Source organism: Stegostoma tigrinum, chromosome 1 (genome assembly GCF_030684315.1).
Source record: "Stegostoma tigrinum isolate sSteTig4 chromosome 1, sSteTig4.hap1, whole genome shotgun sequence".
Lineage (NCBI taxonomy): Eukaryota > Metazoa > Chordata > Chondrichthyes > Orectolobiformes > Stegostomatidae > Stegostoma > Stegostoma tigrinum.
Genome location: NC_081354.1, coordinates 122,054,348 through 122,081,581, shown reverse-complemented (window position 1 = coordinate 122,081,581; position 27,234 = coordinate 122,054,348). Strand labels below are relative to the sequence as shown.

The 27,234-nt window shown below is 39.0% G+C and overlaps 1 protein-coding gene across 4 annotated transcripts in view; it reads right to left on the bottom strand.

Moving 5' to 3' along the window:
- The window catches only part of pde4d (phosphodiesterase 4D, cAMP-specific), a 1,334,021-nt gene that overhangs the window by 606,344 nt on the left and 700,443 nt on the right, over positions 1-27,234 (bottom strand). The window contains exon 1 of one of the 4 annotated variants that reach the window (XM_048534614.2): positions 8,530-9,845. The exons of the other annotated variants lie outside the window; for them this stretch is intronic. Within the exon in view, the coding sequence (XP_048390571.1) occupies positions 8,530-8,582 (53 nt within the window). The 5' untranslated portion in view covers positions 8,583-9,845. Of the gene's footprint in view, positions 1-8,529; positions 9,846-27,234 lie in introns of those variants that run through there. 4 annotated transcript variants of the gene reach the window in all.

Genomic DNA, 27,234 nt, shown 5'->3' with positions numbered 1-27,234 from the left:
GTACAAAAGAGGAACATTTTTAATTGTTACTCCTGCTTGCAAGCCATGGCTCAGGAGGCAAGCACCCTTGCCTCTTGAGTTAGAACATTCCACACCAGAATGTGAGCACAAAGATCCTAGACGATACTCAGATACAGCATTATGCGATAACTGCACTATCACAAGTACCATTTTTGAGAATAGATGTTTAACCAGGGTCCTGACTGCCTTTTGGTTGAACACAAAATATCAGTTTGGAACTGTTTTAAAGTACAGCAGAGACATTATCCTCAATATTGGGTCTTCAATCTAAATCACAAAAACAGACGACACAGCCTATTATGTCTTTGCTGTGGAAATTTGATGTGCATATGTTGATTGTGGTGTCTCTTGCAACAATTACTACACTGGAAAAGTATATTGTTATCCATAAAACACTTCCCAGTAGTCCTGATATTCAAGAATGTCTTTTACAAACCCAGGGTACATTATAGCTCGTTGATTGTATTTAAGGTATAATTACGAGTGTAGCACTGGTGTTTATTTGTGCACAGCCAGATTCTATACATAAGAAAGGGATATTGACCAGGTAATGTTTCTTAGCCACGTTGCTTCAGAGACATTGTTTTTTGTCATCTGAACTGCATCAGAAACTTCATCTCTTAAAGAAGTCAAAATAAAAATATTAAAGTGTATCGGAAAGATGTAAAAATCAGACTGTGATGGATAAAGTGCTAAACTCTGTTAGTCATGTCAACTGAGGCATACATTTTGATCAGGGTACCAGGAGAACCATAACACCATAAGACCATAAGACAAAGGTACAAAATTGGTCCATTCAGCCCATAGAGTCTGCTTCACCATTCGATCATGGCTGAAATGTTTCTCAACTCCATTCTCCTGCCTTCTCTCCATTACCCTTGAACCTCTTACTAATCAAGGACCTATCTATCTCATCTCCTGACTCTCTCCAAAATCTGTTCACCATCTACAAGGCACAAATCAGGAGTGCAATGGGACAGTCCCCAGTTGCCTGGATAAATACGACTCCAATAACATTCAGGAAGCTTGACATCACCCAGGACAAAGCAGCCCACTTTGCAACACATTCACAAGAATCCACTTCCTCTGCCAACACACAGTTGTAATATTATGCATCATCTACAAGATGTAATTCAGCAATTCACCAAGGCTCCATTAGACAGCATCTTCCAAACCCATGACCTCTTCCATCCAGAAGAACAACAGCAGCCGATATGTGAGAACACCACCATCCTCAAGTTCTCCTTCAAGCCATTCCCCATCCTGTCTTGGAAATACATTGTTGTATTTTGGTGTCACTAGGTTAAAACCCTAGAACCTCCTCCCAAATGGCATTATTGGTGCATCGACATAAAACATACTGCAGCAGTTCAAGAAATCAGCTCAACAACCAAATTTTGAGGGTAATTATGGGTGACCAAAAATCAAATTGATCAAAAAAACTCAACCAAACACCCTTTCACTCTTTTTTTGCCATGAGAACAAATGTCATTGGCAGGAGAAGTGGAAAAGTCAAAAGTTGATTCCATTCGAACTTTATCAACAGTATTGTTTGAAATACGCCAGCAGAAATCTGCAAATGGTCTTCATTCTACAAAAGAGAATTACCACTGATATCTGCCAAATGCAATTGGGGTCTTCCTCAAATTACCTATGTTAAGCAATTTCCGTCTATTTGCCGACATTCAATAAAACTGGAATCAACGAATATCTCAGTACATTTCTTTCAATGGGTTTCGAGTTCTATCAGTTGTAATTTTAGTACATACTCCAACATTTTTATAAATGTTTATTCATCTTTAACTACAAAATAAATTATCTCCTTATTGAATCACCCCACATATGTAAATTCTGCGTTCATTAGATTGTAAATGAGATTATGTAAATATTAAGAGTATTCTAATTTCTGACTACAGTATTTTGTTTTCTGCATTTAACTTATCGATCAATTTTAAAATTGAACCAAAACACTGTACATTGCTTTTCGACTTCAAGAACTTCTTTGTGTTCTTGTTGTTGTAGTGAAATTGAAAGAATGGTTGGCATTTACATAAAACACAAATGCAGTTATTACAAGCGTAATATTTCTGCAAACAGACACATCAGGCTAGACAACCGGCATTTAATATACTCTCCAATTTCACTCACATTATTGGGAGATGTATCAAGAGATGTCAAACATAGTTCAGGGCAGTCAATTAAATTTAGATTGTTCTGCAATTTCTCCCAAGCATTTATTCCCCCTCTCTTTGGATACCTGACCGAAGGTAAATCCGGCCCACCACTCCACAACTTCCTCCACGTGTAGGGAGAGAGGTGGGTCCTAAAACATTCCAGGAATGGGATGGGAATCAAACCTCGTGCTGCTTACAGCCATTCCGATCCATCTTAGCCCTTCAGCCATGTGGGCCGCTAAGCAACTTGAGTTGCTGTGAAACTTGTATTTGTACATGTAGGTTGTCATCAGAAGTTACGAACAGTCATGGTGGAGATACTGATTTTCCTTCCACCACGTAGCTGAGCAGGAAATCCTCCTGCTATTGCAGTTTGCACACTGGAAGGACTTACAAGTTGATACCTAATCTCTTTAGTAGCATTATGAAAGTACGTTCTATGTTCATCAACTCCTGAAGCAGGACTTGAACTTGGAGCTTCCGGCTCAGTGATCGGGATGACAGCTACTATTCCACAAAACCTTTGCAGCAAACATATACAGGGTGGGAAATGCTAGTCAGAATCAAAACTGCTTTGTTTGACATTGCAGTTAAACTACAAAAGCTGTTTGCATCCTTTATTAGGACCTAGTGACATACTATAGTAAAATATGTGAAATTGTTTGGAGCAGGCAGTTTTTTTTCAATTAGCAATCATTTAGGCTTGATATATATTCAACATTTAGCATGAGTGAGAAATGACCTTGCCATGACTTTGATGTTAAACCTGTGAAGTATTAAATGCATTATTAGCATGCCACTAATACAAGCTTTGATGTATACCTTCAAATTCATAAGTAATGGTTTGCTCTGGGACAGCAGAGGACAGGGAAGAATTGGAAAAGACACTTGACAGTAAATAAGCTCGATAGGAAGGATGCTCTCTATAATGTAGCCTCAGTATTCTACAGTAAGTATTAAGTAAATTGCATGCTTGGTTTGTTGGTGTGTGAAAATTTCCATTACGATTGTATGACATCAAAAGTGAGATTATGTCAACTGGTATTGTATTTGCCAAACAAAAATGCAGAGTATCTTGCTGATTGCATTGGTCAGGTTGTCACCTTTACGGCAGCAGTTCAGCTGTTTCATCACGTTTGTTAATACAACGCTTCCCAAAATACCTTGCAAAAGGGCATTATGCATTGAGTTTTTCTTCTCAGACTTTAGTACCTTACATGTGTAATCTATGAAAGACAGTAATAGGGAATTAAAAGGCTATAGATCAATAAGATATAAACTTCCTTCTGTCAGGAAACAGAAATTGGAGCCATTATCTCTTATTAGCCCATTTCTCATACCTGAAACACCCATAAGCGAGCAACGTGCCTTTACTCTATTTTTGATTACTGCACTTCCAAAACGTAACCACTTGCACCTAGAAGGACAATGACAGCACATAGAGGGGAAAACCACTACATGCACGTTCCCCTCCAGATGCAGAGACCTTCGCTATTTGTCTTTCATTGTTCTCATTTTCTTTGGTGAGTTGAGTTTAGGGACTGTTATACTTTGAAGAGATACATGTTTTAAAACGGAGAACACATTCAGATATTTGCTGTTGGTGACTGGCCTAGAGAACTGTGCAACTTAATTGCCAGTCGAGGGAATGCAGTGGGTGATCTGACACAGTGTTACCATGCTCAGAGCTTGAAGCTCATGGAATATTGAGCTGGTTAATTAAGGGAAGCCTTGATGCTAAACTGCCAACCGCAGATAATATTGATTAAAAAAGCACTGGAAGTAAATTGGTTCTGACTAGTTTTGGCAGGTGCAGGGAGATTTTGAAAGCTTTGGCCGCTGTATTTTTGCTCTTTTGGTTTTACATGTAGTTAAAGAATTGTTGAATGTTCTGAGAAAAGAACCCCAGTCTGTAAGAGGTAAGTAAATAATTCTACAATTCTACTGAATCTGTTCACATTCACCAATGGCTTAGAAATTAAACATATAGTTGTGCCTCTGAACAACACATTACCCAAGGATTGCCTGAAAACTTGGCATCCATAATTTGAAATTGTTAAATTGTTTTGGCAAATTACAATTCTTTTATTTTTCTTTACAACATATCCCTTTACCGTGTCTATCAGTCTGTCTCTGTCCAATGGAACAATCAAAGAAGTTGGGTTTAAATCATAAATACTGATCTGATTACCTGTTACTTAGCTGTGTCTTGCCAAAGTTACAGCACTAATAATAAATTGTTAATTTTTCTTGAAGTTGGTGTCCAAGAACCGTTATTTGTAAAGTCTGTTTAGGAACAAATGGGCAACTTTAGAGCGTCTCTGAAGATATTAATATATTTGATTTGCAAGACCAGCAACAGTCAAACAGTAAAACAAAAAGATTTGGCTTGCCATCACTGGTCATTAAACAAATCACTCACTGTCTGGAATTAAAAATGTATCACCATTTCTACAGTGTTGCTAGGTCCAAATCATGTAATTCCCTCCCTAAGGCATTATTTGTCCTCCTACACTAAATGGACTGCAATGGATCAAGAAGGTAGTTGAGCACTACCCCTCAAGGGCAGCAGGGGATGGGAAACAAATGCTGGCCCAGCCAGCAATGCCCACATGAAATGAAGGAATTTCTTTAAAAATTAGATTGACATGAAGTGAACCAAGTCAAATCTGCTGAAATAGTACTCTTTCTCAGTCTTCAAAAAGACTTGACAGATAACTCATACACCTTATTTACTCAGGTCAATGCAGAAACACAACTTAAGACCAAGCCTGGCAATAAAACAAATGGAATTGTTGTCCCATGAATTGAAGCATGCTGCAGTCTTCAAAGGCAGTCATGTTTGTGCCTGACAGTTAAGTGAAAACACCTCTCCACATTACTATAGTTGTAAGCTTATCAGGTGACTAAGCATGCAACAATTTTGAATAGCATCAAGCCAAACATGCTGCTATTTGGGTAACCTAAAAGATTTTACATTTCTGACCCAGTTAAGGTCTGCTAACTGAAAGATAAAAATAAAATAGAGAAGGGAAATTTAAGCCCAGTAGAAATGAGAGGAAATGTATATGAACGTTGATGACTGAATTGCATACGTCCAGCTGTCTGAACGTTTTCTTCAAATTACAGCATTTGGATACAAGGTTTCCTAATTCCCGGACAAAAATATACCCAATAAGCAAATTGAGCATAGTTAATAGAATGTTTTGTTGTTTCAAGCAACCATATCCTGAAAGAGGAACCTTGAGATGTATACAGGATAGAAGCAGTGTAACGTCTTTAAAAAAAAGCACAGAGGCTAAAACTTCAAATGTTTGAACAGCTGTCTGAGATATTTCATCGTATTTTGTTTCAATGTCAATACTAAATTCACAATATTCCTCAAACCCCATCAGACTGGATTACATCAGACACATTGTGACAATAGCTATAAAACAAGCATTATTAGACACTATCATTCCAATACTTTTATTGATTGATAATATAAACATCTACCTGCCATCCTTATTAAAGTCACATTTTATACAAAAACTGGAGAAATAGCGAAGCACAGGTGAAGTCAAATCTTTGTTAACCCCCAAACATATTTTCTCAATTCACTCTGAATAAAGATTATATACAGTTTAGATGGTATCAATTGTCTTTCCATTATAGTTATATATTGTTTGTCTTCCAGTACGCTTAACAATGTCTACAACATTACCTTGGCAAGTACTCACATTCACAAACATCTTGTACCTTTTTGTATCCAGCTATAAATAATTCAAGAAAGTTGTAATGCCAAATAATAAAATTCAACCTTTATAGATTATAAATTTTGACTGTTTGTTGACTATTATAAATGAGTTTGCTAATGTAATATCAGATTGTAGGGAAAATGTGGAAATGCATCAAAAAAAGTCATAATTCACTGATTTGATTTTGTTTTTGCATTAACGTAGCCTTATCACATTTCCTAAAGTTCAGAAAATCCAAATTCAAACTATTGATCAAAACGCTTACTGAATGGTGCAGTGGTTTGGCACTATTCTTTTTTGCCTCTGGTAGCTGAATCTGTTCCTAAACCAATTGGTTCTCTGCAGTAATGACATAAGTGCTTATTGAACTGATGCAAGAAGCATTTGGCAGTTAAAACTGAATGACTAAGAAAACATTAGGAATCTTCCAAGCCCATCATTCCTTCCACTCTCATTTCCCTATTCTGGTTTTGTTAGTTTGAGAAACAATAAGCTAGTTTATATCAGCTGGTCTGGCACATCATACAGCACACATTCTGGTGTTCTTTGGTTTTGGAGGCGGCAAAAGTAAGCACAATTACACTAACAGCCATCGCGATTCAAATGTCACATACGTAAAAACAACCTCTTCCAAACACTGTACTGTTCCTAAGACTTAAGTTGCAACACAATTCCTTTATTACTTTGTTCATTTTCTATTCTCAAAAAAAGACCCAGAGAAAATAGCACATTTTGTCACCTCACTGTAATTATGCTGCTGCCCTTATAAATGGCAATAAAATAAATGGACAGATGGCAAAGTTCTTCCATTCGATATTTAACTAGTAATTTTCACTGCTGTAGGGAATAAATGATTTCAACGTATGATTGAAAATGACAACAGATTTTATCATTCAGAGGTAGAACATATTCAAATACTTAGGGGTTATAGGTGAATTGTTGAAATAATCCAGGAATAAAATCATTCTGTGTTAAATTAACTGAGATCAGAATTTCATATAACCATAGTTGTAATCTGGTCAATTTAGTTTTCATTGGAACAAAAATCTTTTCACTGATAGAGGTGGTTCAGTAATTTCTTATGGAGGTAACTGTAACCAATCATCATGAGGAAGTTAATGCATTTCAGATGACTTAAAATCCAACTTGAGCTGGGTTAACTCCGTACTAATATATTATTTCTGTTCCAATTTGATGTTGAGATGTAATCACCAAACTCATAAAAATCTGTTACAATAAATGTGATTAATTTTAGCATCACTGTTTTGATGCTCACTTTAGCTTAAATTGTCAGTGATACTGGAGAAATTAGGTCGATGAACTCATGAGCTCAAAAAATAAGCAAACCAAGTTAACCTACAATGGAAGGTTCAACCTCACTGCAACTCATAACAATTATCCAACCAATGTTCAGTCTGTTCTATCCTCAAGAAAATCACTTGTATGAGAATATTACAACCAAACAGCATGAATACAAAAGAGAACAGGAGTGTTAAAGTTATAACTTATTTTAAATCAGTTTAATTCTGAAAAGCAAAACAGCTGCTTTTGTTTGTTTCCCATGTTGCTTTTTCTCCAATTTAGGAGTTGTAAGTCATTAGTAATGGTCCAGTTTCTAATGCACATTGTACATACAGCGTTCATAACATTTCATTTTAAATGGACTGTGTGAAAACCAACAAGTAGTTTAACAAGTAGATCATTGATAAAAAGGTAATGCACAAGTTCAGACTGGTTTCCAAATCACTCAGGTCAAGTTCTGACAAGTTCCTGTTTCCTCATACCATCAGGAGAACTACCCTCCCTGCTCTTCAGTGAATGTATATTTTGTATTTCTCCCATTTCAAATAAGTCAAGATCAACTCATTGAGTATATAGCTCACAGTCTAAAAAAAATTTAAACCCACTGATTATTGACTGAACTGAAAGGACCACTAAAGATTAAAACTAATTCTTACATCATGCTGCTTTGTTACATTTTTAGCTTTTAGGTAAATATATGATATATTGCTGTAATTACAGGATATATGAAAGTCTTTTTTTTAAAAGAAGTTATCTTACTTTTCTGCAGGGCATCTTCTTCATTCTCTATAAACTTATAAGGGGTAAAGGGATTTCTCATGAGTTTATATTACCTGGCATAAAGCTTATTCCTTAAACTCATAGCAACAGATATGAAGAGCCTCAGCTTTCTTCTGATTTGGATAAAAAAAAGCAAGATCAGTGCGATGTCTAATAGAAGAATTAAGATTTGAATGTTTTACGTATCAATTATGATTAACAGACATTTCAGTTATCCTGCAGCTTTGTTTTTATAATAATTGTTATATTTACAAATATCTGTGTCACATTCAGTTGTCTACAAAATATACTGAGGTTAAAGATAACATAAAGCATCAGTATGCAAATCTCTAAGCACTCTGCTCTATGAGAAAGCACACATCTACTGAATGGTAAGTTATTGTGCTGTATCTGATTCAGAACTGTACTAATTACAACTATACTGACAATTTCACACATCCTTCTAAATGAAGAACACGTGCATTACAAACATATTTTCATCAAATTTTATCTATTACTTCTGTAACTGAACTTACCATATCCATGAATGCCTCCTGAAGGGGAAATTATTCACGTGCATCATTTCCATGAGTTTTCATTTACAGGAATTCCTCAAATTCTTGGAATTGAAGATGTGCAGGTACTTTAACACACGATCAGCTTCTGGTTGCAATCAAATAGATCCTCCCCATTAATCTTGACCATAATGTAAGGAGTCTCACTTTTGTACATCTGCAGTCATTAGATTGTTTATGTAAAACAGAAACAGTTTAAAACCACACTGTTGTTTGAAACACCTGTGCTATCATTTTTCTGCTTATGACAGTTTCTAAAACTTAGCACATGAAGGATTCGGGTAAACGCCTGCTTTTAGTGAAGGGTGATAACTAAAACAGCACTTAGGATCAAGTACAAAGAAAAAAGGCAAAAAGCAGCATTCCAACAAAAAATACATCTTCCAGCATTATGTAAAATTTCTACAGTATAAGAGGCTGAGGCAACTCTGCAGAACACTTTTAATTATCAATAAAGGTTGGGGTGTAGTTTTACTTTCTTTTTCTTTGTATTCTTTCTGTCAACCTTTCAGCTTTCTTGCACCACACATTTATTTTAGAATTGACAGAAACCAAATCCTTCTTCATTGAGTTTTCCTCCTGGGATGATGATGATGATGATATATCATTCGCAATATTCTATTGCTACTAATTTAACTCTGCAATAATAGTTAAAAGAACATAGATTCAATCATTCACATCTGCAGCAAGGCACTGAGCCCATAATACTCCAAGCCTCAGGTTGATTTCTTACTGCTATCAATGGTATTTTTGTGATTGTCGTCTCATTTTGATTTTGTTTTTAGTATAACCTATATTTCTGAAAACAATTTATTAAAGCGATGTGCCCTTCTATGCTTTAAAACAAGTTTAAGTTTCTGGTCGTCTTAATCCATGCAGCCTGTGTGAACTTGTCGGAAAAGTAAATAACAAAGACCAGAAGGATGTCAGTAATGATACGAAGGAAGGTGAAGAGGAATGCTCCAAATCCAAATGTCATCTAAGAACCTCTTCCCTACCGTCCTTGTTCCTTTTTCTCCAATCCAGTTCACCAACAGTTGTCATTACTGTTCTCTCATTGTAAATGGGTTCATTTGCTTCAACTCTGCATTCTCCAAACCCCTTGCATTTCTCTAAAGGCAGAACAAGAGGAAAAGCTCTCATTCAACAGCAAAGAGTGCTGAAAATGCTAATGTAGCATGTGGGTTCAGTCATCTCTAGAGTGTCTGACAAACAGCACTGAAAGGTTCAGCACATTCTCGGTGACTCGGTTACTTTGCTGCAGAACCAGCTTCAATCTTGTGAGAATGCTGCTGCACAGGGGATGTGCTGTCGTCAAGGGGCCCCTTTAGGTAGGTTCCCTGTTCAACAAACGTATTCAAATGACTTGTTTTCAGTTACCATCACAGGAAATGGGCTTATTAACGTATTTGCAGTTTCTAGTAAAAGAAAATTATTTCTATGTTTTCAATTTCAACATGAAACAGACTAATTTTATTAAAAATCGGTGCCCCTGAAAATACCCTAACGGGCCCCTTGACAGCATAGTTAATGCCTTTTTAGGACAAGTGGGAAGTAGTAAACAATGAATTGAACAGTTATAGGAGAAAGCTTCAAAAGACAAATAAAAAAAACACAGAATGTGTATTTAAATTGGGGACTTTTTGTTTTGAGAAAATGTTGAACATTCGAAATTAAGTAGATCACTTAAAAAAAGTGTTTATGGTTTACTATTTCATTTATTCCAGATGAACTCACATTATTTCAGTATTGTTTAATAGGCTGCGTGACGACAGAAGTTAGATTCAATTAAAAATAAATTATCCTTAAAGCGTACAATGTATTGCATTCTCTGTTAAGCTAAAGTCCTGAGAAACCTTTCCACAGCACTGCAATGCCACATTGTTATTCACAGTCCTGCTCTGCCAAAAGCTACGCCTTTATGTTGTGGCGGAGCAGCCGATCAAGCAGGCTGCTTTGTCTTGGACGGTGGCAAATCTCTTGAGCGTTATTGGAGCTGGACCTATTCAGGCGAGTGGAGAATGATCTATCGCGCTTGTACATCATAGATGCTGGTCAGAATTTGTCCAGTCGGGTGAATTACTCGCCCACAGAATTTGGAGGGGTCCTGCAGTCTGCGCATTTATGTGGGTAGACCAGTTAAGTTTTTTGATCAATAGTATACGCCAGGGTTAACACCTGATGGTGAGGTGATGTATTGATGCCAAATGAGCTGATGAAATTTTCTCTTGTGGGAGGTGTTCATTGCCTGGCAATTGTGTGGCATGATTATTATTTTCTGTGTTAGTCCAAGGCCAGTTAGGCTGCAACACAGAGCTACATTCATACATGTTGAACAGCAGATGCAGCATCCTAAGTACCGAGATAAGCAATTCCACACCCATTGGAATTTGTAGAGGCTAGAGGCATCAGCAGAATGAGTAGAGATGGGCATTGAGATAATATGGAGTGGTGTAATGGACTCAATGTGGCTGAATTGTCAATTTCTCTTTCTATATTTTTTTGTGTCTGTTTAAAAGAGAAGACTAAAGCAATCATTTTTAACCAGAAATGTGAAGTTGATACTTTAGCCTTGCCTACTCCTAAGGTCCCCAGCATCACAGATACCATTAGTAGTACGAGAAATTTTTGGACAAACCCATCACGTGTGGCAGCATCTATGCAGAATGAAACAGTCTGCATGTTAAGTTGAAATGCCTCTTCTCTCAAACTGAAGAGAGGCAGAAATGTGATGAGTCTGGTGCAGTTGAAAAAGGGAGCAGCAACTGCTAGAGAAGGCAAGGTCAGGGGAAAATTAGAGAACAAGTGACATTTAAGATCAAAGAGATTATCAAACAAACGGCAAAGGTAATAGTAATGGTTGTCGAGAAATGACACAGCATAGGTGTTAATAGCCTGATAAAAAGTCAGCTCTGATGCCAGCATTCAACCAATTTGGATCGTTCCATGGATATTGAGAAACAGTTGACTGTGCAGAAAAAAAAAGACCCTGACAACAACCTATATGTTGCACTATAGACCTGAGCTCCAAATATAGCTGGCCCCTCAAACTGTTCCATTACAGATAAAGCGTTGGCATCTAGCCAACAGTGTGAAACTGTATATCTAAGTATGTCCTGCTTACAATGCAATATACATCCAATCTGATCAATTATCTCTCCATCAGATTCTTTTCAGTCAGCAGCAGGGAAGGAAGATGCTCAGCTTGGGTTCTGTCAAGATTATAGCTCCAGACAACAGCTGCAGCTTTTCTATAAATGTCGGCAAAGAAATTTAATCCTGGATGTGAGATAAGAATGATTGTCCTTGACATCAGAGCAACAAATGACTACATGTGATATCAAGGACCCCTAATAAATTGAATCAAATTGAATATCAATCAAATTGGTATATAGGGGGAAAATTCCACCTACTGGAGTCACATCTAGTACAAAAGATGAAAATCATGATAATCATAGAATCCCTATAGTGTGGAAGCAGGCCACTCACCTCATCAAGTTCACACTGACCATCCAAAGAGCATCCCACTCAAATCCACCCCCACCCTATCCCTACATTTCTCACGACTAAACCACCTAACCTACACACCTCTAGACACTATGGACAATTTAGCACGGCCAATTCACCTAATCTGCCTATTTTTGTACTGTTGGAGGCAACTGAAACACCCAGTGGAAACCAATACGGATATGGTGAGAATATCTGTGTGAAGTTTGCACAGTCATCTGAGAGTGAAAACGGAACCCAGGTCCCTGGCACTGTGAGGCAGCACTGCTAACTACTGAGCCACTGTTCCACCCCTAACTGGAGGCTAATCATCTCTGTTCCAAGGCATCATGGAGGAGTTCCTCAGGCAAGTGTCTTGGAACAACCATCCTCAGTTGCTCAATCAATGACTCTCTATTAAGCATAAAGTCAGGAAGTGGGAATGTTCACTGATTGCTCAGTCCCACTTGAAATAATGAAACAGTTTGTGTTGCATAACACAACCTGAACAACAAACATCTATTTGGCACTTCTGGTTAAAGGTGTTGCAAAATCTTCAGTCTTACCATTTGCACTGACGTATTGGACTCTCCCATCATTGACAATGGAGATGTCTGTCGGTTTCCTGCTCTACTTAATTGTTTAATTGTTCACCATCATCCATAGCTGGATATGGGAGGATTGCAGAGCGCTGAGCTGATCCAGTGGATGTGGGATTGCTTAACACTGTGTACAGCATGTTGCCTCCATCATTTAGAATGTATGCAGTTCAGTGTTGTACTTTAAACAGGGCGGCACTTCATTTTTAAGTATGCCTTTTGCTGCTTCTCACATATCCTCCTGACTTCTTATTAAATTAATGTTGATGCCCTTTATTGATCCTAATGTTAGGGTTAGAGATATGGCAGTCTATGAGATTTCAGGCTGGGATGAATTACTGTTCTGCAAATGGATGATGGGTATCATGGAAGTTCAGTTTTCAGCTGCTGGATCTGCTTTGAATCTACCCCATTTAGTACAGTGATAATGCGATACAACAGGATTGTGAGCGTTCTCGATACTGTGATGGATGATGTTTCTGAAATAGGTAAGTGGGTGAGGATGAGATCAAGAAGGTTCTTCTCTCTGTTGTTGTTTTTCCAACCACTTGTGCAGACTCAGTGTGGCAGGACTCAGAAAGCTTGAGCAGTAATGGTGCTACTGAATCATACTTGATGATACACATTGAAGTTGTCCAACCAGACTACCTTCCATGCAGCTGCAGCAGTCAGTCGCTGTCTTCAACATACAGGAACACTGATTTACCAGTTCTCTGTTATAAATCAGCAAATGATTACTTTACTTTGAGTAATGCCATGAGACATCATAGGTCTGGAGTTAAAGTTGAGGATTCTCAGGCCAACACCATCCCAACTGTATATGACAGTGCTGCCGTCTCTTATATTAATCTGCTGCTGGAGCAGGACCTGTTCTGGAGTGATGATGGTAAAACCATCATTAACATTGGCAGTGGCCATAAAGTATTAGTTAGTGAGTATGACTACAACCAGTTTCCACTTGCTGCCATGATGGACAACTCTCATAACTTTGGCACTTCCCAGCTTCTGTGAAGAGGACTTTGCGGATTGGAAAAATTGTGCCTTTGCCGAGTTTAATATCAGATTGTTTGTCCTGGTTTATTTTTATTTCATTTTCTGTGATGGTCTGATAAAACTGCGTATCATGCAAGGCCATTTCAGAGATCAGTGGATTTGGATTCATATGCTGGCCAGATATAAGGATGGCAAATTTTCTATCCTGAAGGAAAGTAGTCAGACATAATGGTGATCACTACTGTAACTAATGTTTTTGTTTCAGATTTATTTATATTTAATTTCCTTCGGTTGCCTTGGTGTGATTTAAACTCATGCTTCTGATGGATTTTAACTATCCACTGTCCCACGTGAGACCAGAGAATTTAAGTCTGTGGGTGATCTTTTCTGTCTTTTGATCTACATGTCCTGATGGATGTAAAGAGAGGTTGAATATCTATCGCAGTCATGAACAGCAAAGTCCACCAGACCTTGTGCCTTTTTTAAAATATGCCTTTCTGAAAGGATTATTTTCCTTCCTCCCAGCCTGAAGCTGCTAGTGGCACAGCAACATGAAGGCGCAGGACCAGCAGGCATGAGGCAGGGCTCATGGGGAAGAGGATACCATAAGACCATAAGACATAGGAGTGGAAGTAAGGCCATTCGGCCCATCAAGTCCACTCTGCCATTTAAATCACAGCTGATGGGCATTTCAACACCACTTCCCTGCAGTCTCCCCGTAGCCCTTGATTCCTTGTGAGATCAAGATTTTGTCGATCTCTGCCTTGAAGGCATCCAACGTCCCGGCCTCCACTGCACTCCGTGGCAATGAATTCCAGAAGCCCACTACTCTCTGGCTGAAGAAATGTCTCCTCATTTCAGTTTTAAATTTACCCCCTCTAATTCTAAGGCTGTTCCCACGGGTCCTAGTCTCCCCGCCTAACAGAAACAACTTCCCAGCGTCCACCCTTTCTGGGCCATTCATTATCTTGTAAGTTTCTATTAGATCTCCCCTCAACCTTCTAAACTCTAACGAGTACGATCCCAGGATCCTTAGCCGTTCATCATACGTTAAACCTACCATTCCAGGGATCATCCATGTGAATCTCCGCTGGACACGCTCCAGCGCCGGTATGTCCTTCCTGAGGTGTGGGGCCCAAAATTGGACACAGTATTCTAAATAGGACCTAACTCGAGCTTTATAAAGTCTCAGGAGCACATCGCTGCTTTTATATTTCAACCCTCGAGATAAACGACAACATTACATTCGCTTTCTTAATCACAGACTCTACCTGCAAGTTTAACTTTTGGAGAATCTTGGACCAACACTCCCAATCCCTTTGTACTTCTGCTTTATGAATTTTTTCACCGTTTAGAAAATAGTCCATGCTGGTATTCTTTTTTCCAAAGTGCAAAACCTCGCATTTGCTCACGTTGAATTTCGTCAGCCATTTCCTGGATCACTCTCCTAAACTCTCTACATCTTTCTGCAGCTTCCCCACCTCCTCAGTACTACCTGCCTGGCCACGTATCTTCGTATCATTGGCAAACTTTGCCAGAATGTCCCCAGTCCCTTCATCCAGAAACCTCAGGGTCAGAAGTAAAAGCGGAGGCATAGCTTTAAGTAGCCAGCCCCTACCCCAACCCATGCCGAGATTGGACCAGATCAGGAGTTCTCCCCATGCAAGTAGGCAGATTACTCCATTGTACTGGACAAAAAGGCTGTGATCCCACCCACTGGGAAGAAAGCTAACTGTACTGGTGGCATGAAGTAGCCATTAATTGACTTCCATTCATCATAGTTAGAAGTCCTGCAGCATATTCCAGATGACCTTTGCTAAGACACTCTGGTATTCCCTTCATCTACTAGTATATAGTACTGAGTGGGGTTATTTGAGGCGGTTCACTACCACGAAACCTCCTTTGCATTTGCTTTGTTTATGGCCTACCTGGTGATTAGTGGTTATAGACACAACACTGTTTAAAAAAAACTTACACAAAGGACACTGTTCTTCGACTACATGAAGGTTTATTGCATGGTAACAATCAGCACAACAATATTTGGTTAGGCATAATTTTCTTTGGGAGCTGGTAGAGATACATCTGCATCCTTTGAATGCTACAATAGAACTTCTTGTCTCTGCCCACACACTGTGGAAAGAATCTGGAGAATAGGTGGAGCCAATGTAAAATGAACATTAATCCCTTCAGAGCCATTTTCTTTTGTCTTTTCTGATTTCAAAATTAATAGAATTTCATTTTAAAAACGAGCAAAAAAAAACTAGGAACTTTGATCCAAGCCAAAATTTTCAAATGCTGATATACAGTTTGCATGCCCTCACTTTGCTTCCTGATTGTTTAGAATTAGAATTCCACATCTGCCTTATTTAAAAAATGATTTGACACTGAGATCCAAAAGACATGACTGAAGATATTTTTTAACCAAATTTAACTGACAATTTCCTGTCTTCGTATTTCTTTCAACATCAGATATCCTGGAAACTATGCGTTGGTAAGCCTTTAACACTTGTCAGCTTGTTTTTATTTCAAAATTAAACATTTTAAATCTTTATAGAAAAATGAAGTTTGATCTCATGAAGTTAAATGGTGCAGCAGATCACTCAAAATCTTATGAGAATCCTTACAATCCACACCCACGCAGCCTTGTAAGAGATAATGGCATACTTTTTCTTTCTATCACAGTAACATCATATTTTTGATCAGGAAATGGGCTATATAGTGAGATGAGCAGTCACATACAGCATTAGATCAATAGTCCGCACACCTAGCACATCTGTCAAGTGCAGCTAAGGACAACAAGTAACTAACTGAAGAAGACTCCATCCTGAACATCCAATGTGCAAGAGAAAATGCTGAAGCATTTGCAATTGTCTTCAGACAAAGGAGCCGAATGGACCATAAAACCATAAGATTTATGAGCCAAGTTAGGCCATCAGCCTGCCGAGTCTGTTTGCCATATTGCTATTCTTCCTCCCAAAGTTCTCCACCATCTTGCTATAATTTTCTACATTGCCAGTTGCTGCACAGTGAATGAAAGATATGAGAGTATAGTTTTAAACAGGCTGAAGATTCACTCAGCCATTGGACATGCTTCCCATGTGGGTATCCATGTGCAGATATTAAAGGAAGACTTTTCATTTGGAGCAGAAATGCCCAAGTCTAATGCTGACACCAAAGCACCCAGTTGGTTTTTAAAATTATTCTGAGGGTTTCCTAAAAATTTCAACAAAGTCCAAGTAGCTTTATTGAGTGTTAATTAGGTTGTGGGGAGCCAAAGCCAAACTGTTTATTTGAAATTATCAGATTTATTGCAATGCATATCTCAATTTACTATGGTGCAGTTTGAAGTAATGACTGATGGCCTGCAGCCTATTTGCCTTAACAAATTGCAATCCATTACAAACAGATAATATTTGCAGAAACTAAAAAGAAAAAGAAATTGGTATCCAAATAGAAAAGGTGCTGCAAAATACCCTGTGTTACAACTAATAAACAATCTCTGGAAAATAGCGGTATAATTTGCTGTACTACTATGTATTTCACTTAATGTTCAGATGTGTAAATTGTCACATTATAAAATGTACATGTGTTCAACACTTTAGTCTTTCCAAAAAGTGTGAATATCATTCACAAAATGGTGAGTAAAATGAAGGATATAATATTGCTTGTGTGAAAAGATCTGTGAACAATCAATTCCTCATCCCAACGTCTGGCAAGTTGAGATATTTTTAGAAGGTCACACCACAGTCCGCTTATGCAGAGGCCTAATGTTGTCTCTGAGAGGTCTGAATGTTGGTTAGCACTGAGACAGGTCTGTCTCAAAGTGCAAAAGACCATAATTCAATATTTTGCACAAACATAATTTCTCTCTAGCTACAATAATTATCTATTTGTGGTTTAGAAAATTCCACTTTATATATAAACAAACTGTTAGGTTTTCGCAAGAATACATATGTTTGAGGCCAATTATTCATCTAATAAGCTGCAGAGATGCTATGAATGATATTGCTGACGTTTCGGGCCTAGACCCTTCATCAGAGAGGTTCTCAGGAGCACAAAAGCTGACGTTTCGGGCCTAGACCCTTCGGGTCTAGGCCCGAAACGTCAGCTTTTGTGCTCCTGAGATGCTGCTTGGCCTGCTGTGTTCATCCAGCCTCACATTTTATTATCTTGGAATCTCCAGCATCTGCAGTTCCCATTATCTATGAATGATATTGACAGCTTTTTAAGTAGAGTTCTAAATGTATTTGTCATTTAGTCAAAAGTGCTTTTTTACTACTTAAATCATTTAGGTAGTCACATTATCGCATGAAACAGAAACAGACATCAAAATAAGATGAGATTTGAATAAAATAAACCTTAAGCATGTTTTTAGTGTTTGAAATTCCCTTCCTTTAGTGAGCACAGAATCATGGTGACATAGTCATACAGCACAGAAAGAGACCCTTCAGTCCAACTCATCCATGCTGACCAAGTTCCTAAACTTGCCTGCATTTGGTCCATATCCATCTAAACCTTTCCTACTTGTGTACATGTCCAAATTTCTTCTAAATGTTGTAACTGCACTTGCATCCGCCATTTCCCCTGGCAGTTCATTCCACATACAAACCATCCTCTGCGAGAAAAAGTTGCCCTTCAGGCCCCTTTTAAATCTTTTTCTTGTCACCTTAAAAAAAAAAAATGCCCCCTAGTTTTGAACTCTCCCCAAGCTATGGAAAAGACCTTTTACTATTGACCTTATCAATGCCCGTCATGATTTTGTAAACCTGTATAAAGTCAACCCTTAACCTCTTTCACTCCAATGAAAAATGTTCCAGCCTATCCAGCCTCTCCTTATAACTCAAACTCTCTAATCCCAGCAATATCCTGGTAAGTATTTTTGTACACTGATCATTGAATAATTCAAAACCATGTTGGACAGATCTTTGATTTCTGAGACAGTCCAGTATTATGGACATAGGCAGCAAGTTAGAGATAAGACCACAATTAGATCATCCATGATCTTAGTGATTGATGGAGCAAACGTGGAGCATCAACTAGCATATTCCTACTGCCTTTTTTAATGCTCTTCTCTGAATTCTCTTTTGCGGTTTTCTTGCTTAGTTTTAATTATTAGTCACCCTCAGTAATTGCTATTTGCCCTGTATAATAAATTCAAAAGGAATTTAACATAAAATCCAAAGTATGGAAACAGTTAAAAACTACAAATCTAACTCTGATTAGTAGTATGACATCATTCTTTCACTTATTAAACGGAAGTTTGAATTTCAGATTTAAAATAGTCAGTCTCTAAGAGACTAATATTTCAAATTTGTTGCTGATTTCTACATTGTAGGAATGTTTTCCAGTGCATGTTCTTTTTCCATTTAGCATTTTCACTGATGAACTTGATGAAGGAAGTATGGGTTGGAATAGTGCACAAGACCTGAGACTCAATTTCTAACACAATCTTCATAAATAGAATTATACAGTACACACACCAAATTTCCCAATAATTTCTTTCTCCATTGCAACTGTTCTTGTTACAGCCCATTGCCACCATCGAGCCAAGAGTGGGTATGTCTTCTTTGAAGTAAGAAGTCTGTAAAGCCATGAAAGACAAAGTGTAGCCTCGAAATTATGAAATTAAACATAAAACAATGAGGTTAGTGTAATTATACTGATTTAGTAAATGTACTTAAAATTAATGATCAGGGAGTGTACATTCCTAATGTATTCTGCCAAACGCTGATGAGTCGTACAACATTTGAGTTTTAATTGTTTCAAAACAAATAATCAGCTGAATTTAATAGCCATTTTAATTATCTTTAATGATCGCACTGAAAATGCATCACGCTGTTCCTCATACTTTCATTAACACATCGAGTGTAGCTAAACTGAAAAATAAAGATGTTTATCTGAAGAAATTATGAAGCTGAGTGAATATCATGATATAATTGTGGAGTCCAAATGTTAGTACAACAGTTTGAACTCACTACTGCATGTCATTAGGTGATTTTTGAGTGAGAATAACTCATATTTTCATTCTTTTAACTGATAGAGCTCCATTTCAATGATTATTTTCTATGAATATAAGCAGAGCCTCACACTGTTACTTTTCGACAGGAAGATGTTCTGGATGACTCCATGATGATAATCAAAACCATGTTTCACATTATCAATCATGACAGAATTGTGGTAACAAATGAAAAGCAGAAAAGGCAAGAAATTTTCCACATGTTTATCAACATCAATGGAGAGAGAAACACAGTCAACCTGTTTCGTAATTTGTTTGGATAAACAGTACCTAACATTTAATCAGAAAGATCTGATTGTTCTTAAAAATGACCTTTCTCAAAGAAAATTAGTGATTGTAGGAATTGCAGATGCTGGAGAATCTGAGATACCAAGGTGTAGAGCTGGATGAACACACCAGGCCAAGCAGCACCAGAGGAGCAGGAAGCCTGACGTTTCAGGGTGTAGGCCCTCTGATGCTGCTTGGCCTGCTGTGTTCATCCAGCTCTACACCTTGGTATCAAAAGAAAATTACAGCACAGGAACAGACCCTTCAGCCCTCCAGGCAGGCTCCAATCCAGATCCTCTATCTAAACCTGTTGACTATTTTCCAAGGATCTGTATCCCTCTGCTCCCTGCCCATTCGTGTATCTGTCTAGATACATCTTAAATGATGCTATCATGCCCATCCCTACCACCTCCGCTGGCAATGCGTTCTAGGCACCCATCACCCTCTGTGTAAAGAACCTTCCACACATATCTCCCTTAAACTTTTCCCCTCTCACCTTGAAATCGTGACCCCGAGTAACTGAGTCCACCCACTCTGGGGGAAAAAGCTTCTTGCTATCCACCCTGTCTATACCTCTCATGATTTTATAGACCTCCATCAGGTCCCCCCTCAACCTCTGTCTTTCTAATGTAAATAATCCTAATCTAATTAACCGCTCTTCATAGCTAGCACCTTCCATAGCAGGCAACATCCTGGTGAACCTCCTCTGCACCCTCTCCAAAGCATTCACATCCTTTGTCAATGTGGTGACCAGAACTGTACACAGTATTCCAACTGTCAAACCAAAGTCTTATACAAGTGTAACATGACCTGCCAACTCTTGTACTCAATACCCCTTCTGATAAATGAAAGCATGCCGTATGCCTTCTTGACACTCTATCTACCTGCCTTGCCACCTTCAGGGTACAATGGGCCTGAACATCCAGATCTCTCTGTGCATCAACTTTCCACAGGGCTTTTCCATTTACCGTGTAGTTCACTCTTCAAGTTAACTTGGACATGAAGAGTGATAACTAAGCCAGAACTGATGACTAGCATAAGCTTCACATCTGAGAGCACTTTGAAGGTATGCAATAAGCATTTGAACATTTGCATTCTCATCTGCAGCAGAAGAACAAACTAGACCCCATCCTCACCAGTCTATCTGCTACAGATGTTTCTGCCTTGGACATGACATGCAAATGACAAATGGCCATGTGCAGAACCTTGGAGCAGCTTGCGCACTTTAGAGAGAACTTTGACCACTACCAGCTGGAAGGACAAGGGCAGCAGATAAATGGGAACATTATCCTCATAGACTACTCAATTATAAACAGGTGCATGTATGGAAATCCTGAGTTTGAGGAGATTGCTTGGTCAAGTGTACAGTGTACATCCTGGCTTTAAAATAGGAGAGGCATTATTGATGATAAGGCAGCAACATCCTGAACAGTGTGAAAGGGTTGGGCTGCAGCTGCAAGATATATTATAGTCTCTCAGAATCTGGATTTCAGAGGGAATGTGTATAAAAAGGAAGATTACTGACTCTGCGAGAGGTCTGCAGGAGTCTCTTGAGATTTGACTAGGAGTGAGAAAATCTTCCAATTGCTGCACCTGTAGAATAATTTAGGAAAATGTTCCTGAACTACGGTCAATGGAATCTGTAGCAACTCTAGAGGCATCTGTCACAAAATTCTTGACACAAGTAATAACCCCATTATCTCTACAGAATATTCTGCAAATGCTTTCAGTTCTACTCTACTTGTCCAACTTTATCACGCTCAGGGATAATGAAAGCTAAAAGCTTTAGTGTCTTATTATAAGTAAAACTAAAGTTCTGCAGTTACAAGAAATATGAACTAAAACCTGGAAATGCTGGAAAAACTCAGCAAGTCTAGTAATATTTGTAGAAGGGAACAGTGAATGTTTCGAGGCCGATATGACACTTCTTAAGTTCTTAAGTAGGGCAATTTGGGACTTAATGTTAGCTTTACAGGGCAATTGTGTTCCCTCCTCTTCATGAAAAATCTTCAGAGTGCCAAAAGCAGTAACGATGTTGGTGAAAGCAAAGATAGCCTGCATTAAATTCAGCAGAATTTCAGAAATGTTACAATTGTTTTAGTATTGGAACAGGTCATTTCATCCAACAGGTTTATGTGTAGCATTTCTGTTCCTGATGAACCCACATACAATTACTCTCCTGATAACAAAATTACCTTTGCTTTCTTTGTCTTTTGTGTACTAATCTAGATGGCTCTTAAATGCATCCATGCTGCGTACCATTACCATTGTGCGTAGTAGTGAATTTCATATTCTGAGTGAAGAAGATTCAGTAATAAGCAAAGTGACAAAATAACATCACTCTCAAAAGACACTGTAACTCAGTAAATCCAAGATAATAAAATGTGAGGCTGAATGATTGCCCTGTATTTCAACTTGACCAATTTCTTACTGGTAGTGTAGAGTGGTAACAACAAAAAGGACACATTGGTGTTATTTCAGCACACAGTTTCTTTTTGCGCACATGTATCTGTCATTGCAATCTCTTGGTCAGTATCAGTCATCTGTCTAACTTTGGTTGACAATTTTCTTCACGCTTCCAATAAAAAATTATGATGATCTTGGTGATTAGGAATTAAATGTGCAGTGACAAATGGATGAAAACTAATGAATTACAGGTCACATGAATTTCACCCTAGTGTGAGATCTTTCTCTGGCAGCAATTTTCAACATCACAGGTCATGTGCTGCAGGTCATAAGTCTCTATTGCTTTTGGGTTTTTATTGACTTGCAAAACAATTGGCTCTGATTTTATTCCTATCACATCCCAACTATCTTCCGTCATCATACCACTTTGGCTTCTGATCAACTCTCCCTGAAGTAATCTTTCTTCAGAAAATATCTTTAACTCCCTCCTATTAGTTGAACTTTCATATATCACGTTAATTTGCACTGTCAGCTTGCTATATATTAATTTTCTTTCCTTATAACATTCATTATTGTAGTTGTTCTTTGTTTCACTTGCCACACTACATTAAAATGTCTCTATTTATTTTAAGATGAATGGACTGATATAGATTTGAGCTTTATTTCACTTTAGAGCAGAAAAATCTTTTAATTTTAAAATGTATAAATTATACTCCTAGTTCTAAATTCAATTTCGTGCAATTAATTACACAACTAAGCTGTTGCAGCCCAGTTACAGTAATGCCATCAAGATGGTGATGAGGAAACTTGTCAAGTTACATCTTGTCCATAAAAAGTAGGACCAATCAATTGTGGCCAATAACCACTCCATCAGTCTCTTCTCAAACATTAAAGTGATAAAAAGGTGTCAGGGGAGAGTATTATTAAGCAGTACTTAATCAGCACTAATCTAATCACTGATATTCAGCACGTGTTCCACCAGGGCCACTCATGCCCTGACCACATTGCAGCCTTGGTCGAAAAAAGTGGACAAAAAGAGCTGAACTTCACAGGTGAGGTGACAGGCCTTGACATCAATGCAGTATTTGACCCAATGTGGCAACAAGGAGCCTGAGCAAAACTGGAATGAGGGAGCAAATTCCCTGCTGGTTGGGGTCATACCTGGCACATAGGAAGATGATGATGATGGTGGTTGTTGGAGGTCAATCATCTCAGCTTCAGGGCACTTATACTGGAGTTCCTCAGGGTAGTGTCCTAGGCCCAACCATCTTTAGCCATTTCATCAATGACCTTCCCTCCGTCATAAGGTCCAAAGTGGTGATATTCACCAACGATTGCACAATGTTCAACACCATTCATGAATCCTCAGATACTGAAGCAGTCCAATGTCCAAATACAACAAGACCTGGATAACATCCAGCCACAGACTGATGCGACAACAAACATTCATACCACTCAACTGCCAGGCAATGAAAATCCATCCATGGCCTTTAATGTTCAATGACATTATAATTGCTGAATGCCCCACAATCAACATTCTTGGGACTACTGTTGACCAGAAATTGAACTGGAACAGCAACATAAATACTGCGGAGACCAGAGCAGGTCACAAGCCAATGATTCTGAGTAACTCATCTGCTAACTCCTCCACGTTTCTTCACAATCTACAAAATAGTTGTAGAAGGTTGAAGAATATTGGCACTAGCAAATCAAACAACCTTTTTCCCCCACTAATTTTGTGATGTGGTATAAATATTACTCATTTACTACCAGTAATAAAACAAGTTGCTGATTGTTGCTCGGCCAAATTTAGACTGCTAATTGAAATCTATCTGGATCACCTACTTCACTTCTGATTTTCACAGTAATTGCATTGGAAGACCTTCATCCCAACAATTTCACGTATTTCAATGAGAGGCCTAGAGGCAAATAAATCATAAAATTGAAAGACTTCTTTCAAACTCACAAAACGTAATCTGCAGTCTTGTAGATTTGGTCGAAGTAAATACAAATTTATGCATACAGGTACAATTGACCATAAGATTTAGACACTCTAGTTCAAAACAACATGAGAGTTAGCTGATAGAAAGAAAGGTGAAACCATCCATATTCATTGGTTGTCTCTCATACTCAAAAGCGAGCAAGACCTACAAGCTGACTCTGCTGAGCAAGGCCCATTATTTCTTCTTCCAAGCAAGCAACTCGGAGGTCAGCAGCAGGCCTTCCTCTGAAGTCAAGTACCCTGGGGTTAGAAGGCATAGTCCTTGCACTGAATGTCTTCACTCAATGAATGAGGCTGCTGCTGAAAAAACAATGTGGATCATGATGACTCAGGTGTCAAGTAAATGCTTTCCTGGGAAGTTGGAGAGTTTCCTGGGGTTGTGGATCAGGCAGAGAGGGGAACAGGGGAGTTGAAAGAAAGGGCGAGGAAGGAGTTGTTATTGGCCAATTCCTCCCCTTGTGCACAATCTTAATTGTGTGCAGATTGAAGGACACAACAATTGGCACCTAATGCTCTGGTTTTAGCAGCCTTTGTCCTACTTGGAGTTGAGATCATTGCAGCTCAGGATGGAAAAGGCCCTTAAGTGGACCTTATTTGGGTATGTAAGAGCCTCAGCTGATGGTAGAGTGGGAAGGTGGGGCTTGGACTGGCTCCGTCAGAATTTATTTTGGCAGAAGCAGAGAAGTGATGGGTCTGGGACACCATTATCTAACCTAATCCATTGCTTTTCTGCCTCCAGGATGACTGTTTTCTATTTAGATAATCCCCAACAGCATTTCACTTTAAACTACATCACCAACAATTAATTCTATCAAAGTTTAAGAACTGCTTTGTGGGTTAAGATCCCATAAACAGCGACAGGCATATGGCCAGTTAATTTTCTTCTTGTGGTTTTGCTGAAGACAAATGCTAGCAAATATTTAGACAGTCAGTCAATGTGGTGTTTTATAAATTTACACTTTAGAAATAAAACCAATCTGACTCCAAACCAAAACACAGAGATTCTAAACAAGGTCTCAGACCCAACCTGCATTGTCTGACCTCAAATGTCATATTTTCTTTCCGCTGATAAAATCTTTAGATCTCACAAGACAGGGACTTGAAATGAAATTGGGGATTTACATACTCATATTCATCAATTAAAACCGACTAACTGATTAAAGATTTAACAGCATCTTAGGTTTGTTTAGTACAAAATCATCAATGGTGTGACCCTTTGAACTTTTAATTTATAAATTCTGTTTCTGATTCTATCTCTCTCACTAACACCTGAAGAACCACGCCCCTCCTCCTCTCTCTCTTTATTTCTGAGCTCCCTTCCTCCTCCCCAGTTCTGAAGTAGGGCCTTGACCCGAAATGTCAATTATCCTACTCCTCTGATGCTGCCGAGCCTGCTGACTTCCTCCAGCTCCTCAGTATGTTATATCTGACTCCAGCATCTGCAGTTCTTGCTATCTCTAACACTCTGAAAGCTAAATAAAAACTGAAAGACCTGCTGATGCTGTAAATCAGAAACAAAGACTCAAGTTGCTGGAAAAGCTCAGCAGATCTGGTAGCATCTCTGAAGAAAAAACTCAGAGTTAACGTTTGGGGAAGTCAGAACTGAGGAGGGGTCAGAGGACCTGAAACGTTAACTCTGATTATTTTTCTTCATAGATGCTACTAGACCTGCTGATCTTTTCAGGCTTTCTGTTTTTAGACTCTGAAAGCTATCTTTCAAATAAACCTGTTGAACTATAACCTGGTGTCATGTGATTTCTGACCTTGACAGAGATTGGAAGGCATTTGTGCCTATGTGTACCCACCTCGGATTACGTCCAACCATGCTTGTACATTTCATCCACCACTGGTTAACCAGCCTGTACAACAGTGGCAGTCCTGGTTAGTACCTATGTGCATGATGATGGCAACACACTCACCCGATATTCCCTCAGGATGTGACTTTTCAAACCTCGTTCTTACCACTGCATCTAATGTAGGTCCAAAGAAGATTTTATGATTTTGGAAACAAGCAGAACAATTTCAGAAGCAAGTACTCAGATGCATCCAACTACATTTGTTTCTGTGATAACAAGGTGTAGAGCTGGATGTACACAGCAGGCCAAACAACATCAGAGGAGCATGAGCGCTGATGTTTCAGGCCTAGATCCTTCTTCAGGAATGGAGGACGGGAAGGGGGTTCTGAAATAAATAGGGAAAGAGGGGAAGATGGATAGAGGAGAAGATAGGTGGAGAGGAGACAGACAGGTCAAAGAGGTGGGGATGGAGCCAGTAACGGTGAGTGTAGGTGGGGAGGTAGGGACGAGATAGGTCATTCCAGGGAGGACAGACAGGTCAAGAGAGCAGGGTGAGGTTGGTGGGTAGGAGATGGGCGTGGGACTTGAGGTGAGAGGAGGGAATAGGTGGGAGGAAGGACAGGTTAGGGAGGCAGGGACAAGCTGGGCTGGTTTTGGGATGCAGTGGGGGAGGGAAGATTTTGAAGCTTGATACCATTGGGCTGCAGGGTTCCCAAGCGGAATATGAGTTGCTCTTCCTGCATCCTTTTGGTGGCACTGTTGTGGCACTGCAGGAGGCCCAGGGTGGACATGACATCTGAGGAATAGAAGAGGGAGTTGAAATAGTTTGCGACTGGGAGGTGCAGTTGTTTAGTGCGAACCAAGTGTAGGTGTTCTGTAAAGCCGTCCCCAAGCCTCCGCTTGGTTTCCCCAATGTAGAGGAGGCCACAACGGGAATAGTGGATGCAGTACACCACTTTAGCAGATGTGCAGGTGAACATCTGCTTGATTTGGAAAGTTTTCTTGGGGCCTGGGATGGGGGGGATGGGGGAGGTGTAGGGGCAGGTGTAGCACTTCCTGTAGTTGCAGGGAAAAGTGCCGGGTGTGGTGGGGCTGGAGGGG